Below are 12,884 nucleotides of genomic sequence, written 5' to 3' on the forward strand. Positions count from 1 at the left end.
TTTCGGACTGGAGCTGGAGGCACTCTTTTATAGCTCCTAAAAAAACGGCATCCTGCAGCTATATTATTTGTTTATTTTTTTTTTTAATTCCGGGACGCTTACTCTATTTGTGTTTTGCAGTAGCTAGAAGTCGAGAAATAAACAGTAAGACCTAGACCCTGGTTTCGGCCAAACACTGCACCCCACGCCAAGCATATTTGGTTTACCCTATTTGATATGGATCCAGATCTGACCCACACCGCACAGCCTGCCCACATTTTAATGAATGTGTGAAAACTCAGACCTTAGGTATTTATAGTTGATTTTGACTAAATTGTTGGAATGCAGTGAAACTATGTTCAGGACATTGTTACAAAATAGGAGGGACTGGGGGGACCAGTCCAGTGGAAACCAAAGCGAGGCTGAGGTCTTAATGCTATCTGGGGGCTAGAGACACATTCCGTTCACTCGTAGTCAGGCTGGGGGGCTTGAGAGCAGTGGTGTTTTGTCTGGCAGGGTTGTGATGACAGAGGTTCTCACGGTTCTCGGTCTTCTACAGAAGAGGCTGCAGGTGGGGACTGGAGGACCAGTCTGGCCGATCCTAAAAGGGGCTGGTGGAGGCTCAGCTCTTAAGGGTCTCTAGATGACATAGGCATCATTGGTTGCTGTGAACTCGGGCTGGGGTTCTCGGTTGCATAGGTGTTTTGGCCAGTGAGTCGCGGTGGTCAGAGGCTCTCACTGTTTTCAGCGGTACAGCAGAAGAGGGGCAAACAGGACACTCTTGACATGGGGATCACTGTCTCTAAAGACCCTCAATGTACAGATCAATCTTCCTTGGTGTTGGTGTCTGGACTGGACACAACAAGCCTTTGCTGCTGCAACTGCTCTGGTACCTAGGGAATTGATGCTGTGGGGATCCTGAAGGGGTCAGCATCTCGAACAACACTGGGGAGATGGGGCTGACCTCCTAGAACGTCGGTGATCTCTTCCTGGCAGGTTGCTCCCTCGGTGGACCCGATGATCAGCAACATGGTGGTCCAGACAGCTGCTTTTGGTGGCCATAGATGCAGGGAAGTATCTCCTCTACTCCAAGGGACATATTTACCGGTTGTTGAGGTGCTGGGAGGGCTTCCAAGGGTTTGGGGAGGTTGTCCAGCTGTTTACGAAGCCAGTCCCATTGATTGTTGAAGTGCAAGCAGCTTGGCAGGGTTTAGCGCCAGTCTTTGGTGCAGGTCTTCAGTTCTCCCTTGGCCCTTCTTTTCACTTCCTCGGTTCCCAGGAGTCGAAGTCTTGACTTGGGCATAACTCTGTCCCAGAGTTCCTAATTTCACCACACACAAGATGTTGGAATTCTTTCTTTCGTGTTCCATACAGGTAGCCCACCCCAGGGATGTGACTAGCCCGATAGTGTTACACACCTCCTGACTATTTAATTTTCCACCTGTCTTGGTGCCAAATGGGCCTAAGGGCAGGGAGTGGCATTCTCCAGGTCTGGAGGAAGGTGTTGTCACATATCAAAGGTGGCAGATGCTTTGAAGCCTCTGGCCTTGATATACTGATTTTCTAGCCTTCGTGCTGGAGGAGGTGATAACACCTCCTGCCAGAGCATGCATTGTTCCTGACCTCCTGAGAATGTGGGCTCTTACCTGCAGTAGGGTCAGAAATGCATCTATGGTGGCATGCTGGACAAAACTAGTCAGCCAGCACACTAAAATACTAGTATGTTTTCAGGGGGCACCTCTAAGGTGCCCTCTCAGTGCATATCATATTAAGGGCCAGATGTATGATCACGGCCCATTGCGATTCGGTAATAGCGATTTTTAAGAAATCGTTATTACCGACTCGCAAAGGGCCATGTATCACATTTGCGAATCAGTAATAGCGATTTCTTAAAAATCGCAAATTGTGATACTGGCCCCATTCGTAATAGCGATTTCTTAGTTGTGGTCTGCGAATGCATTTGATGCATCGCAGAGCACGGTTTTGCACTCGCAAACGGCCAATTTTACCGTTTGCGAGTGCAAAATCATTTCATACATCTGGCCCTAAATCTAGTACTGGCATCAGTACATATTTATTAAGACAAAGGCATTCGATACCAAACACCACAGGTTTCGGTGAAACCATTATGTAGCTGGCTAATCGTTTTGACCAGTACCCATTATATACTTTAAGATGGCTTCCCTGCTCACTTGTAATATCTAGCAGTGGTAATAGATAATACAGGGGCATATATATCATGCAGATATGTCCTCATGTGTGCTATAATGCACCCTGTCTTAACGCTCAAAGGTCTGCTGTAGGTGTCAGCCCATGAAGTGTCTTTGGCATGGCACACAGGAGTGTGCCATGTCATGTTTCAAACATGGTTTGCACCATGTCACACAGCCTGCACTTTATGTGTAATTTGTGTGTGGGTCTCTTAGGGTGGTATAAGATATGCTGCAGCCTTTATGGACCCTCTCTAGTACCCATGTGTAGGAGGCTGGCCTGGCTTGTAGTGGGTACCAAGGGGCACCAAGGGGTACCAAGGGGTACTTACACTCTGTACCAGGTCCAGTTATCCCTTATTAGTGTAGAAGAGGTGTTTCTAGCAGCTTAGGCTGATAGAAGGTAGCTATAGCAGAGCAGCTTAGGCTGAACTAGGAGACATGCAAAGCTCCTACTATACCACTGGTGTCATATGCACAATATCATAAGAAAACACAATACACAGATATACTAAAAATAAAGGTACTCAGTGAGTACCCTCAGTATGAGGATGCCAAATATACACAAGATATATGTACACAATACCAAAAATATGCAGTAATAGTAAAAGAAAGTAATGCAAGCAATGTAAAGTTACAGTAGATTGCAATAGGAGCACATAGGTATAGGGGCAACACAAACCATATACTCCAAAAGTGGAATGCGAACCACGAATGGACCCCAAATCTATGTGAGCTTGTAGAGGGTCGCGGGGACTGTAAGAAAACAGTGAGGGTTAGAAAAATAGCCCACCCCAAGACCCTGTAAAGTAGGTGTAAAGTGCACCTATAACCCCCAGAGAGCACAGAAGTCGTGATAGGGGGTTTCTGCAAGGAAGACCAACACCAGCAAAGCAACAACAGTGGATTTCCGGACCTGTGTACCTGTGAAACAAGGGGACCAAGTCCAAGAGTCGCGACAATGTCGAGAGTGGCAGATGCCCAGGAAATGCCAGCTGAGGGTGCAGAGAAGCTGCTACCGGATGGTAGAAGCTGTGGATTCTGCAAGAACGAAGAGGACTAGGAACTTCCCCTTTGGAGGATGGATGTCCCACGTCGTGAAGAAGCTTGCAGAGGTGTTCCCACGCAGAAAGACTGCAAACAAGCCTTGCTAGCTGCAAGGGTCGCGGTTAGGGTTTTTGGATGCTGCTGTGGCCCAGGAGGGACCAGGATGTCGCCACTTGGATGAGGAGACAGAGGGGGCGCCCAGCAAGTCAGGGAGCCCTCACAGAAGCAGGCAGCACCCGCAGAAGTACCGGAACAGGCACTTAGAAGAGGAGTGAACCGGAGTCCACCCGAAATCACAAAAGGGAGTCCCACGACGCTGGAGAACAACTCAGAAGGTTGTGCACTGCAGGTTAGAGTGTCGGGACCCAGGCTTGGCTGTGCACGAAGGAAATCCTGGAAGAGTGCACAGGAGCCGGAGCAGCTGCAAATCACGCGGTACCCATCAATGCAGTCTAGCGTGGGGAGGCAAGGACTTACCTCCACCAAACTTGGGCTGAAGAGTCACTGGACTGTGGGAGTCACTTGGACAGAGTTGCTGAGTTCCAGGGACCACGCTTGTCGTGTTGCGAGGGGACCCAGAGGACCGGTGATGCAGTCTTTTGTTGCCTGTGGTTGCAGGGGGAAGATTCCGTCAACCCATGGGAGATTTCTTCAGAGCTCCTGGTGCAAGAAGGAGGCAGGCTACCCCTAGAGCATGCACCACCAGGAAACAGGCGAGAAAGCCAGCAGGATGAAGCGATACAAGGTTGCAGTAGTCGTCTTTGCTACTTTGTTGCAGTTTTGCAGGCGTCCTGAGCAGTCAGCGGTCGATCCTTTGTCAGAAGGTGAAGAGAGAAGTGCAGAGGAACTCTGGTGAGCTCTTGCATTCGGTATCTGAAGAATTCCCCAAAGCAGAGACCCTAAATAACCATAAAAGGAGGTTTGGCTACCTAGGAAGGAGGATAGGCTAGTAACACAGTTAAGAGCCTATCAGAAGGAGTCTCTGACGTCACCTGCTGGCACTGGCCACTCAGAGCAGTCCAGTGTGCCAGCAACACCACTGTTTCCAAGATGGCAGAGGTCTGGAGCACACTGGAGGAGCTCTGGGCACCTCCCCAGGGAGGTGCAGGTCAGGGGAGTGGTCACTCCCCTTTTCTTTGTCCAGTTTCGCGCCAGAGCAGGGCTGGGGGATCCCTGAACAGTGTAGACTGGCTTATGCAGAGATGGGCACCATCTGTGCCCATCAAAGCATTTCCAGAGGCTGGGGGAGGCTACTCCTCCCCAGCCCTGACTCCTTTTTCCAAAGGGAGAGGGTGTAACACCCTCTCTCTGAGGAAGTCCTTTGTTCTGCCTTCCTGGGCCAGGCCTGGCTGGACCAGAGGAGGGCAGAAACCTGTCTGAGGGGTTGGCGGCAGCAGCAGCAGCTGCAGTGAAACCCCGGGAAAGGTAGTTTGGCAGTACCCGGGTCTGTGCTAGAGACTCAGGGGATCATGGAATTGTCTCCCCAATGCCAGAATGGCATTGGGGTGACAATTCCATGATCTTAGACATGTTACATGGCCATGTTCGGAGTTACCATTGTGACGCTATACATAGGTAGTGACCTATGCATAGTGCACGCGTGAAATGGTGTCCCCGCACTCACAAAGTCCAGGGAATTTGCCCGGAACGATGTGGGGGCACCTTGGCTAGTGCCAGGGTGCCCACACACTAAGTAACTTAGCACCCAACCTTCACCCGGTGAAGGTTAGACATATAGGTGACTTATAAGTTACTTAAGTGCAGTGGTAAATGGCTGTGAAATAACGTGGATGTTATTTCACTCAGGCTGCAGTGGCAGGCCTGTGTAAGAATTGACAGAGCTCCCTATGGGTGGCAAAAGAAATGCTGCAGCCCATAAGGATCTCCTGGAACCCCAATACCCTGGGTACCTCAGTACCATATACTAGGGAATTATAAGGATGTTCCAGTATGCCAATGTGAATTGGTGAAATTGGTCACTAGCCTGTTAGTGACAATTTGGAAAGAAATGAGAGAGCATAACCACTGAGGTGCTGGATAGCAGAGCCTCAGTGAGACAGTTAGTCATAACACAGGTAACACATACAGGGCACACTTATGAGCACTGGGTCCCTGGCTGGCAGGGTCCCAGTGACACATACACTAAAACAACATATATACAGTGAAATATGGGGGTAACATGCCAGCAAGATGGTACTTTCCTACACCATGTCCAAGGTACCAGGTGTACCAGCTATGAGGGACTTACAGGGGTACTAAAGTCCATACCGTGTTTTAGAGAAAGAGCACTGGCGCTGAAGTCTGGTTAGCAGACGTCAGTGCACTGTCAGAGATGACAAACCAGCTTCTAGTTTGTAAAAAGGGGGCAAAAAGTGGAAGGACATCTGCAAAGAGAAATCCAGTTTCCTACTCTAAGTACAACTGGGTGTTAATTACTCTTTCTGTTTCCACACCCTAGCTATCTCAGAGAGGGCTGACTTGAGGCTGACTATATAAGACCATGAGAAACTCTCCAAGTCGCTATAACCCTGACATACTTGAAAATTTGTTTCCCCAGAATCATTTGAACCATTATTATGAAAATTCCTGGGGTCTGGAAAGTACCTGCAAGCAAAATGGTAGAATTTGATGATCGAAGGAGTAGAATGATGTGTAAAGGTGCAAAAGGACCAACAGAGCACTTCGGCCTATTCAGACTCTAGACATTTTTTGGGGTTTGGATCTCTGATCCAAATCTTACCTTACTGTTATTTTGAACATTATTTTGTGTGAAAGTAGACAAGGGGCAACTGTCCTGTTTTGCCCAAACAGATATAAAGAGTGGCAAAAATACACTAGCCCTGTACAGTATTTCTGATACTGTTAATCTACTTAGCATTCTATTTTAGAGCATCAAAGTACTCAAAGTCGATGCAAAACCATATTTAGGAGTGGAATATTTGGTGAAGCATGCCAATTTGTATAGATGAGAGACCAGCTTCCTGAATGAAATCCTGAGTGTTTCCACAGGGTGCACATATTCTATGTGCCCTGATGCATATTTAACAACATTGGAAATAGTATTTCCCCTGTACATAACTAGGGTATTGTTTGATATATATTTTCGTTCTTCTTATCTGTCACAACAAAAACGGCTGTGCTGGTTTCTTATGGTGGCAATGACTCTGGTTGAGGTGCATCTCAGACCCTTTTTCGCAAGTAAATTATATCTAAGGCTCCTCGTTATATGGTATTTTTGAACATTTCCATCTGTATTTATCCATATGTATGTTTTGCACCTCTGATTGGTATTTATCGATAGTCTGTATTTTCAGAAGAAATTGAAGCATGAAATGGTATATTTCCACATTTATTTAACTGAGAAACGTGCACTCATATTTTGATGCCTGTCACATTTTAGCAAATTAAGCAGCAAATGTAGCAAACCACTACATCCATGGGTAAATATCAGCATTATACTCCAAATATGTATTAACATGCCAGTATTTAGGGAAATCTCAACCTGTCTTTTTAACTCCCCATGCTGTCTATCTGCTGAGCTGTTGTCGCGGAATTCATGAAAGACAGCATGTAGAATCACTCACAAGAAGTACAATTTTGAGTATGTTTCCATTTTTTTAAATTAATACAGACAGGAAACATGTATATTTTCTGTCTGTAGTTTGCTGAAAAATCGGTAAAAACAGAAAACTGGGAGCCTTAACTATATCCACCATCTAATACTTGAATGGGTGCGATCATCCATCCAGAATCAGAGCACACGCATTTCAAGAGCTATTGTATCCCTTAGCAGCATTCTCCTGGCATCTGGCTGTCCGAGATATGTCGGCTGTCTTGATGGGCTACTCTCTAGGCATTCAGCTGGCATGCTTTTGGGGCTTTCTCCCATAGCAGTGCTCTGTTTGATCAAAAGCTTTTAAAGAATATGTTTGCCTAAACCCTGAGCTCCTCAGTACTGCATCTTACTATTTCCTCTCTGTTGATTCCTGAAAAGAGAGAAAGCACAACATTGAAGTATGATAATGTTACTTTTGTGGTGATTTTGTTACTTGTAGTCCATTTTCTATACCTAAGTCCAATGTATGTACCTATGTGGTACATATATCTTTAAGACAGGTAGATGTGGAGTTAGGAGTAATACATCTATATTTCCCTGTAAGCACATTCCTTTCGATATGTTGTCTCTCGATATTCTTGTACTACAATGTTGATAGTGTTGCTATTCAGTAGTACAGTCTGGAAAACCATGTATGGGTGCAGGGTCCAGTCATTTGGTGGCATGGTAACTGCTAGCTAAGAATGGGCATAAGTGTAGGGGTGTCACCATAAATATAATTTTGTTTTTTTCTGTAAATTGCATAGTTTTTTTTCAAAGATATATCATGAAAAATGAAACCTCCCTCATTGTTTATATCTGAGAAATCAAGATTGTATTAAAAACAGACAAGCATGCATTATTTGCAATACCTAAGTTGCAAGATGGTTGCCACCATTTGCATAAGAGTGAAAGTGAGAATGCAGTCAGGTTCCCAGGACATACTGCATGAAGGTTCGAGATGACAGAGGATGCAGAGAGACACAGTTTGAAAGGTGCATCTTGGGCCACTATGCAAAAGCCAAACGGCTGGCTGCTGATAAATGTACACAAAGTGACATAGCAATACAAAGCAATAGAAGCCCTCAGCTGGCACAGGAAAAAATATCAGACAGTGAAGCAGTGCAGCTCTTGAGAATTTAAAAAACTTGTAAATAATTTGAAAAAGAACATATATATTAGGTAGTTATAGTTAGGACCATGTTTCCATAGAAACATGTGTGGAGAAGTGTGGCACAATGGTTAGAGTGGTAGACCCTGATGCAGAGATCTGGCCCATCCCACCTCAGCGGGTCTTGGCTCAATTCCCTTGGACCAGATAATTCGCACCTCAGTACCTAATCTAATTAATGGGTCCCACTCTAACTCTGAGCAATAGCTTGCTTAATCTCCACAACGGCCCTCACCGCGCTTGAATGCCTGGCTTCACCCTTGGGCTGTCCAGGAGTGGGCGCCTCACAGGGAAAAGCCAGGAGGGGTTCCACAGCGGTATGCGTACTGCGCCTTGAGACCCTAACGTGTGAGTAGTGTGCTATACAAGTGCGAAGTTTACAGTTTTTTTTCAGTTTATAGAAAAAGCATTTTTGACTTGCCTATATCTTTGGCACCGTTTGACTAATCTTCATGAAATTGTCCAGAAAAAGTGCCCCAGTAATTCTTGTTGCACTTGGAAAGTTTCAGGGTGATCCGTCAAGCGGGGACCAAATAGGGTGAGGGGGTCAAAAAGGTGCCTTTATATGTTAATTCCCATAGGAGCTTTGAACACAACTACATCCCGAACCGCTGGACGGAATTACACCAGATTTGGCAGAAAGCTAGCTGTTGGTACCCAGATTATGCTTTCGCTTATTTGGTATAAATCTGTTCAGTAGTTTAAGAGAAATTAAAGGGAAAATACATTTGTATATCTAAAGCCATGGATTCTCCCTGATGACTTCACAAATAATGACGAGCTCATGCAGTGAATGAACAGCTCTGATTGGCTGCTAACACTTCAACCAGGAAGTGTTGGCAGCCATCTTGGGACTTGGCTTCAGCTGAGCCCCTCAAATAAAAGTGAAAAAAAAAGAAAACGTGCCTGGGTAGGAATACTCCGACACCCAGCCTTGTTCTTGGGATCTCAGAGAGACCCCAGTAAGGCACAAAAGAGTTTAAAAAAAAAACATTGCAGCAAATTCACACAAAAAACAATCGTGGGCTCTCACACTTGTTTTTTTTTTTAAAGCCTCCGGGTGGGGAGCCCTCGCTATGCACTGCTAATTACCGCACAAACTATGATGCTTATGACATTTTTGATAATATCAATGTAATATTTGCAGTAAAAAAAAAATACGAAAAAAGTGTGCGTGGTGAAGGGCGCAAGTTATAGTTACCTTAGGGAACAAGTTATAGTTACTTGAGATAACTCCAACTATAACAGGTGAAATTCTATGGTTTGTACATTAAAAATGTGAGCCTCACTATAACGTCCCTGTAATCTTTGTTTTTGTAAGTGAATATATATAAATCAGACATGAAAGGATGCAAAATGTGCAAAAATACAAACCAGACCTCAACAAGGTAAGAGAGGGCATCAACAATGTTTACGTTTATAGTGCAAGCAAAGTGCCCAGCTATATAGATATATAAATGAGCAATAATTACAAATGGATGCACTACTCTTTTTGTTCTAATTCTGCGTACATTGTTCAGTGTGAATTAGGTGCAATCCATGATTTGCTGCTTTTTCAAGTAGAACTGAAATCCTAAGTACTATACATTATGGCATCCGCCATCAATAATTACATTAGCTTTACACTCAGTCTACCTCCAGGAATAGCGTTAGATATGTCACCAGATCCATCTACAAACATATCCTTTTTCATGATTTCACAGACGTCTTTGTTCATGTCCGCTTAAATAAAATGTAATTGTTCCATCTATTAGAGTGAAGGAAATACTCTCAAAGTTAGTCACATTGCCTGAGTGTCACCTTTGTATCCGTCACACTGCCTTTGATCGATGGGGTGCCAAACACTATGTGCCACCTGATGGTATAATACCAGTACTTAGGTGACACTCATGAATTTATAGTCTGGAGGGCGATGCAAGGTTGCACGGCCATGTTAACGTTGACATTGCGCTAACTTTAAGAACACTATTTTTTGACAAATCTTTTTTTGTGTAAACTATGTTGTTCTTTTTTCCATCCTTGAACTCTTGCTATGCAGTTGTCTATTCAGTGGCATCATACCTTATTTTAGAAATGTTTTATTTTTTATGTTAATTTCCAGATAAAAACAGTGTGTTGTCAAGTGAAAAACCAAGGGCTATGAGCCCTTCAAAGCTGGATTGCTTTGTGAAGTCGCTAGAGGAGGAAAAGGATCACTACAAGCGGGAATGCGAGAAGCTGAGAAAGTTCTTACGCAGCAGAAGTGGAAGCCCAAAACGTAGCTGCTCGCAGGTGAGCCATGTGGATTAATTAGAAGCAAGAGAAAGAGCTGTTCTCTCCTAAAAGCACAGTGACAGTTCCTGTTGTTCCTCACCTTGAATGACTTGTGTATGAAACCACCTCTTTCACGATGACCCACAGAACAAAACCACTATACTTCATTTATTCCATACATTGATGTAATGTGTTCAGATGTTCTTTTTGGGCAAAATGCAGAACTAAAGTTTTTTATCTACTTATTTTTTATTGGAAACAGTTAACACTTGACACGTGTACATAACTTACAAAAATTCTTCATTGCGGCATGTAACCTCGTGGTCTTGAAGTTTTATTATAGAACGTTTCAACACTAACATGCAGGATATTTATATTTCCTAATAGCTCCAGGCTCAGTACTTTACAAGAGTGGAGTTGAAAGGGAAGGAAGCAGAGTGGAAAAACAGTGAAACATCTTCAGAGGGATGAAACAGCTATTCCAAATATTCAACTAAAACTAAAATATCAGCTAAACAATGTTAGAAGTTCTTTTTATCCCTCTGGCAATGCAGTTTACACATTTCCAAGGACCCCTAAAGACATTGCAAATTATGTCACAGTGACTTAACCAGATATCATTCATAGTCTTAAAATAGCTCATGTCCTCTTAAAAAGCCTGAAAAGGACCTAACTGTATCTGGATGGCCGTGCTTGCAAACCAACTCTCCATGTACCAAACTAAGGGACTCATATAGTGGAGCATGCTAATAGAACATCTGTCAAAACATTGACCACTGTCCTGTCTGCCCACCTCTTGATTTCCCAACCTAATTTAGTGTGTGGGGGACAGCACAGTTGTGATTAGTAGACCAGCTGCAATAGAGACTCATGTTCCACATCTGATATCCACCCAATTGATGGCAGCCCCTCCAACACCACTAGTGCCGTTATTTATTTTCTCTGGGCCTTATTACGACCTTGGCGGTGAGGTTTACTCTGTCACAAACGTGACAGATATCCCGGCCGCTATATTACAAATTCAGTTATATCCTATGAAACTTGTAATAAGGCGGACGGGATATCCGTCACGTTTGTGACAGAGTAATCCCCTCCACCAAAGTCATAATCAGGCCCTCTGAGTCTGAATTGGGAACCTGTTGCTCCTGTTCAGGAAACGTCCTTAAATGTCCCTCATGTGGTATGAGAAAACTACCAGCCTTTGGAGGAATCAGTAAATTTATCTCTGTGGGTGAACTCCTACTATGACTGTCTGTCATAAGCAATAATACAAATGACAACAGTTTTGCTAAGCCGGTCTGTCATGGCAGACCAGCTACCATTCTTTTCTTCATTTTTGCCTCCTATCATTGCTACAGGGGTTTGTTAACAAAGTAAAAAGACAGCTGATAATCGACTCAGTCAGTCATTGAGTTAGAAGAATATTTATTCAGCTTACACAACCATAAAAGAATACTACTTCATGCAACAAGATATACAATATATCATCTTATTCATTTAATACAACAAATAATTCAGCACATTAAAATACAAACAAAATACAATAATCTCAAACCCACCCACCCTAAGAACCAAACTTGCCATACTGCTTTGCAATGTAAAGTGCTTTTCTGGTAAAACGTATCAGAGCGTAGCAAATGTCCGGAATTTCAAAGTTAGAAATCTAAAACCTTCACGATACGATTTAATATTGTACAGACTAAGAACCTTCCTCTTGGGGTTTATAAGGTGCACAGAAAACCAAAAAATGATCTATGATAGTAAGGTAAGATTGCATCGCCTGATTAGATGGTGCAGTTTTCCACATTTGCCAAGGAGGGGTACTGTAGGGATTTACATCCACGCGTGAGTTTGGCCTATTCATAATAAGCTGACTTAATCAGGGTTTTAACTGATCACAGGATTTGATTTGACTCTGCATAAACCACCAAAAATCACAGCCCTTTCAAACTATGATATATATCTAAGCTGTGGAATACTTTCAGTTTTATTCAGGGCTAAGCAGTCACAAAGGATAAGTCTGGAAAATTTGAATACAGGTGTTATCCAGATGTTTAGCCACAAAGCATAACCCACCTCCGAATGGCAAAAAAAGGTTGAGGCTCCCTGAGGGACCATTAGGGGTCTGCACAGAAAAGTGTTTTGTAAAACTTGTAGCCTGGTACAGTTGGCATACCCCCACACTCCAGCACCATATGTGGCGATAGATAGACATTTAGACTTAAAGAAGGCTATCAGTTTTTTAGCCGGCCTATTTCTCAATTTTGTCGCAAATTGGAAAATTGCTTTGACTGCTCTATTATTTTGTTTACTCCTTAAAACCAATAATGGATCCTAATTTAGTTGTGAATTCAAAAGGAGATTTAAATAACAAAACTTTGTCACTTTCTCCACCATGTTTCCCTGGATATAAAAGGTCTTAGACTAAGGACCTGATTATGAGTATGGTGGCCGGACCGCCAGCCTGCTCCTGGGCACCGCATCACAACATTCCCGTGGGGCTGGCAGTTTGTCGGCAGCGCAGTCAGTGCGGCACATGCTTCAGCTCTATGGGCCTGAAGTCAATTCCGGCTGCACTTCTGCGCATCCAGCAATGTCGTGCATGGCAAACATTGCATGCACTGACATT

At 44.0% G+C, this 12,884-nt stretch overlaps 1 protein-coding gene across 3 annotated transcripts in view; it reads left to right on the forward strand.

Annotated features, from left to right (window-relative positions):
• Positions 1 to 12,884, forward strand: part of TSGA10 (testis specific 10) — a 360,446-nt gene that overhangs the window by 120,289 nt on the left and 227,273 nt on the right. For all 3 annotated transcript variants that reach the window (XM_069204318.1, XM_069204316.1, XM_069204317.1), the window contains exon 5: positions 10,104 to 10,273. In XM_069204318.1, coding sequence (XP_069060419.1) covers positions 10,142 to 10,273 — 132 coding nt within the window. In that variant the 5' untranslated portion in view covers positions 10,104 to 10,141. The remainder of the gene's footprint in view (positions 1 to 10,103; positions 10,274 to 12,884) is intronic.

Source organism: Pleurodeles waltl, chromosome 8 (assembly GCF_031143425.1).
Source record: "Pleurodeles waltl isolate 20211129_DDA chromosome 8, aPleWal1.hap1.20221129, whole genome shotgun sequence".
NCBI lineage: Eukaryota > Metazoa > Chordata > Amphibia > Caudata > Salamandridae > Pleurodeles > Pleurodeles waltl.